Below are 5,343 nucleotides of genomic sequence, written 5' to 3' on the forward strand. Positions count from 1 at the left end.
TGTTTATGTTTGGTAACTGCAAATAAAAAGAAGGCAAAGAAAAATAAAAAAGACGTAGATAATGAGATTGTGCAGTATGTTGCAGATGAAGCACATAAAGAAAAATCATGTGTAAACGCATTTTCATTTCTTACCTAATTTACTACTCAACAAATCAACAAATTTTTAAGATCTTTATAATCCAACAAACAATCCCAATGATAAAAGTAGCATGGGCATTTTGTATCTATCATATGTAACTAATATTAATGTAACTTTGATTGTACATGCATGCTCCTATTAATGTGAACTAATTCCTATATCTACACTAACAAACAACAAAATAACAAAACTGTTGGCCCAGCTAGTTTCACAACCCAATTATAGAAACCATGTGTTAACATTTTTAAATAATTTATAATGAAAGAACGGTAATTCCTTAATTTGGACGACAATAAAAAGTTCTGTATTTTTTAAGCTTTTGTGTTTATCTAATTATTATCAATTTAGCATAGGAAATCAGAGTATACAATGTTTCTTGTTAGGTGTTCATTATCATTTTCATAAATGGCTCAATAAGTATTGTCAATACATTTGGTGATGTTGCTCTTGAGAGGGCTACATATAATTTCCCATGACTAAAGACCGGCTGAGGTAGGTATACATTAATCTTGTTTAAAGACTGGCCTTGGCTTTTATTTGTAGTCATTGCTGTTGGTATTTCAGGAACTATTGCAACACAAGAAGAATTGAAAGGAAGCAAAAGCTTTGTTCTTGATTAATAATCAGAAAGTGAATACAACTTGAGAACCCTAAGGCCTCCTTAAATACTGAAATAAAACAATGGTTCTACCTAAGGAATAAGTAAACCCTAAAGACCAGGCCACAAACGGCTCTTATTCAAAATTTAAATAACAATAAGCAAATAAATAGGAATAAACCCACGTGCATATGAGGAGTTTTGAATTAACTTTTAACACCCTCCCTTGATTCAAACTCCATTACACCAAGTAGCTTCCTGAAGTTGACAAACTTTTCACAGGATAAAGCCTTTGTCATCACATCTGCAATCTGCTCATGAGTACTGCAATATTCCAAACTGATTTCCTCTTGACAAACCATTTCTCTAATAAAGTGATACCTTAGCTCAATGTGTTTAGTTCTCCCATGCATCACCGGATTCTTATTTAAGTTGATACTTGACTTGTTATCACAATACATAGTAGTAGCCTCCTTTTGAGGAAATCCAAGATCATTTAATATTCTTCGCAGCCAAACAGCTTGACATGTTGCAGCAGTGGATGCAATATATTCAGCCTCAGTGCTTGACAAGGCAACTGTAGGTTGTTTCTTCGAGCTCCAAGTGACTGCACCACTGCCAAGACTAAACATATGACCTGAAACACTCTTTCTATCATCCAAGCTGCTGGCCCAATCACTATCTGTGAACCCAATCAAATTGACAGCAGCACCCCTGTCATACCAAATGCCAAAATCAATTGTACCAGCAACATACCTTAAGATTCTTCTAGCAGCACCAAAGTGAATCTTGGAGGGAGCTTGCATGAACCTAGACACCAAACTGACTGAGAAAGCTAAGTCAGGTCTGCTGTGAGTTAGATAGATGAGTCCTCCTACCAGACTTCTAAACAAGAATTTGTCTGCTTTGTTTGCTTGATCATCCATGAGTAATTTTTCACAAGCATTCATTGGTGTGTCCTCTGCCTTGCTATCCTTCATCCCAAATTTGCTTAACAGATTCTTTGCATACTTCTCTTGTGAGATGAAAATTCCATGAGATGTTTGCTTCACTTCAAGCCCTAAAAAATACTTTAACATGCCCATATCAGTCATATCAAATACCTGCTTCATCCCTCCCTTGAATTCTTCAATAAGATCAGTGGATGGACTAGCACATATAATATCATCCACGTATAGACATACATACATCATTTCATTGTTTCTTCCCTTCTTTACATAATGTGTAGGCTCGTTATTGCTTCTTTGATAGCCATGACTGATAAAGTAATTATCAATCTTAGAATACCAGGCCCTTGGGGCCTGCTTTAACCCATACAATTCCTTTTTTAACCGTCACTACCTTCAATCACAAACCCTTCTGGCTGCTCAACATAAATTTCTTCGGCCAAGTCACCGTTGAGAAAAGCTTACTTAACATCCAATTGATGTATAGCCCAACCAAGATGAGCAGCCACACTGATCACCACCCTTATAGTTTCAAACCTTGCAACAGGTGCAAAGGTTTCCAGATAATCGACACCATGTTGTTGAGAATATCCTTTAGCCATCAGTATAGCTTTGTACTTTAGGATTTTCCCATCTGACCCGATCTTGGTCTTATACAACCATTTTAACCCAACCAAGTTCTTCCCACTTGGGAGCACAGCAAGTTCCCAAGTTTTGTTTTTCTCTATGGCACTTAATTCTTCATGCATAGCCAACTGCCATTCTTCTTTGGTTACTGCTTCAGTGTAAGTGGTTGGATCAGTAATGTTTAGAGCAAATTGACAAGTAGTAACATCAATTTCTTCAGAATTGGCATATACATCAGCCAATCCTCTTACTTTTGGTGGTCTATCGGCTGTTGAATCGAAGGCAGCATCAGTGGCAATGGTAGAGTCAAAAGGTAAAGGAGTATGGTTGTTAGGAGATTGAGACGGTGATGGGCTAGTGTTGTTGTGACTAGTTGAGGGTGAGGAACATGAGTTGTTTTGGGTGGTGTTCGGGATATTGGCAAAGGGAGCCAAAGGAAAATGATCAATGTAGAGATGTTCATAATTTGCTGAATTGTTACTTTCCGAGTTCCATTTCTCATTTTCAAGATATATAACATCCCTTCTTGTTAAGAACTTCTAAGTGGTTATATTATAAAGTCTGTACCCTTTGCTTTGCATGGAGTACCCAATGAAGATACACCTTTCAGATCGGTCATCAAGTTTCCTTCTTTGTTGGGCAGGTACCAGACCATGAACCACACTACCAAATACCTTTAAGTGGCTAACAGTTGGTTTTCTGTTAGACCAGGCATGAATAAGTGTTTGATCTTGTACCTCCTTGGTAGGTGCCATGTTGATAAGATAGACTGATGTTGCAACTGCTTCAGCCCAAAAATAATTCAGCATTGACATGTTCTTTATCATACTTCTAGCCATTCCCATGATTGTACGATTCTTTCTCTCTACTACACCATTGTGTTGAGGAGTGTAGGGGAGAGTGAGCTGTCTTTTTATGCCATGTAGGTCACAATAGTTGTTGAAATCAGTGGAAATAAATTCCCCCCTCGGTCAGATCTTAATACTTTAATAGAGCAATCACTCTCCTTTTCTACCATGGCTTTGAAGAGTTTAAACTTAACAAAGGCATCAGATTTGTTAGCTATAAAATACACCCAACACATGCTAGTATAGTCATCAATAAACAAAAGATACTACTTATTACCCCCTAAACTGGAAACTTGCATTGGACCACATACATCAGTGTGGATCAACTCAAGTTTCTTAGAAGCTCTCCAAGACTTTGAAGGAAAGGAGTCACGGCTTTGTTTACCCATAACACAACCTTCACAAGTGTCAATGGGTCTGATATTAGGCATTCCATGCACCATTGACTTATCATGAAGAAGTTTAAGACCATGACAATGACAGTGCCCATATCTCAAATGCCATATTCTAGTTGTTTCATCCATTTTATTGTTAGACTGATTCCCGTAAACTGCCTTGGAAACATCTAAAAAAACATGTTAGGTGCAACTAGGACAGTCATTAGGATGACATTTGTTTTTTTTGCTCTAATCACACATTTTCCATCATTGAACAATAATGAATACCCCTTTTTCATCAATTGACCCACACTTAAAAGGATGTATTCCAGCTTTGGTGCAAAATACACATCATCTAACAAACGAAATGTATTATTACCAGTGTTAATTTTAACCGTACCTTTCCCTTCAATGGCCAGCTCTTTCTTATCACCCAAACGAACAGATAGCTTGTATGACTCGTCAACTTGAGTGAACATCTCTCTTGCTCCTGTCATATGATTGGAACACCGAGAATCTAAGAACCAAAGGGCATTAGAGTTACCGCTGGATTGATCCTTTGCCAATAATAAGTACTGATCCCCAGCATGATCAGTCATTGCCATGAATAGCCTTTGTTCATCATGACCTTCTTCTTGTGCTTCGTTTTCAGCAGCCACATTTGCTTGAGGTTCATCAAGGTACCAGTAATCTTTCTTCAAGTGGCCAACCCGATTGCAATGAAAACATTAAGGGGCACGATTTCTTTCCATGCTTCTCCCTCTTCCACGACCTCTAGTCATACCTCGGCCTCTTCCTCTGGTCCCACCAGAGTTGTTGTGTGGCTGAACAACTTGAAGAGCTTGTTCTTCACTCTTCTCCACCTTTTTAGGAGTTCGACTATTAATCCTCTCTTCTTGGGACTGTAAAGATCCCATGAGTTTCACAGGGGTAAGTTTGGATAGGTCATAGGATACTTCAATAGAAGGTACCACATAGTCGAACTTAGGAGTAAGACTGCGTAGTATCTTTTCAACTATGGATTGGTCAGTAATGACTTTACCATAAGCTCTCTTTTGACTGACTATAGCCATGACCCTTCCAAAATATTCACCAATTAATTCACCCTCATTCATAGAAAGATTCTCAAAGTCTCGTCTCAAACCCTGGAGTTTTACAAACTTAACTTGAGAATCTCCTTCAAACTCCATCTTCAAGATTTCCCATGTCTCCTTGGCTGTAGATGCAGCAGCAACACGAGAAAACAATTGATCATGAACGGCTTGCTGAATAACTGCCATAGCATAAGCATCACGTTTCTGGGCAACCTTCAATTTGTTCAAGTCTTGTTCGGTTTCATCAAATCCAGTTACCACCAGGTCCCAAAGATCACGTGATCTTAGGATGGTCTTCATTCGAATGCTCCAGTACTCATACCCATCACCCTTAAAGACAAGGATCGGGGTAGGGGCAGCAGGTAGCATGCTGGTATATTCAGCCATTGAGAACTTGATCGATGATTTTCTTTACACTCTTCTGATAAGGAGCACCGCCTGTGCTCTAATACCAAATTTGTTGGTATTTCAGGAACTATTGCAACACAAGAAGAATTGAATGGAAGCAAAAGCTTTGTTCTTGATTAATAATCAGAAAGTGAATACAACTTGAGAACCCTAAGGCTTCTTTAAATACTGAAATAAAACAACGGTTCTACCTATGGAATAGGTAAACCGTAAAGACCAGGCCACAAACGGCTCTTATTCAAAAGTTAAATAACAATAAGCAAATAAATAGGAATAAACCCACGTGCATATGAGGAGTTTTGA

General features: G+C 38.3%; 1 protein-coding gene across 1 annotated transcript; it reads right to left on the reverse strand.

Annotated features, from left to right (window-relative positions):
- Nucleotides 1-3,427: 3,427 nt before the first annotated feature.
- On the reverse strand, nucleotides 3,428-5,019 carry LOC143593534 (uncharacterized). Its single transcript, XM_077073139.1, has 5 exons — nucleotides 4,323-5,019; nucleotides 4,083-4,229; nucleotides 3,939-4,028; nucleotides 3,798-3,893; nucleotides 3,428-3,726 (listed from the first exon to the last, which is right to left on the reverse strand). Exons 1-5 carry the CDS (start codon nucleotides 5,017-5,019, stop codon nucleotides 3,428-3,430), a joined length of 1,329 nt encoding a protein of 442 aa, XP_076929254.1.
- Nucleotides 5,020-5,343: the final 324 nt, after the last annotated feature.

The sequence above is a fragment of the Bidens hawaiensis genome, unplaced genomic scaffold (assembly GCF_021521415.1).
Source record: "Bidens hawaiensis isolate Kalapana, Puna unplaced genomic scaffold, B.hawaiensis_p1.1 tig00042297_1, whole genome shotgun sequence".
NCBI classification, from domain to species: Eukaryota; Viridiplantae; Streptophyta; class Magnoliopsida; order Asterales; family Asteraceae; genus Bidens; species Bidens hawaiensis.

Bases quoted from the DNA above. Each gene is read 5' to 3' on its own strand.
- LOC143593534 (XM_077073139.1), bottom strand. From the start codon at position 5,019: ATGGCTGAATATACCAGCATGCTACCTGCTGCCCCTACCCCGATCCTT. The intron at 4,230-4,322 runs GTATGACTAGAG...ACTTGAAGAAAG, and splicing joins GACCAGAGGAAGAGGCCGAG to ATTACTGGTACCTTGATGAA. The intron at 3,727-3,797 runs GTGTGATTAGAG...ATGTTTTTTTAG, and splicing joins ATTGTTCAATGATGGAAAAT to ATGTTTCCAAGGCAGTTTAC.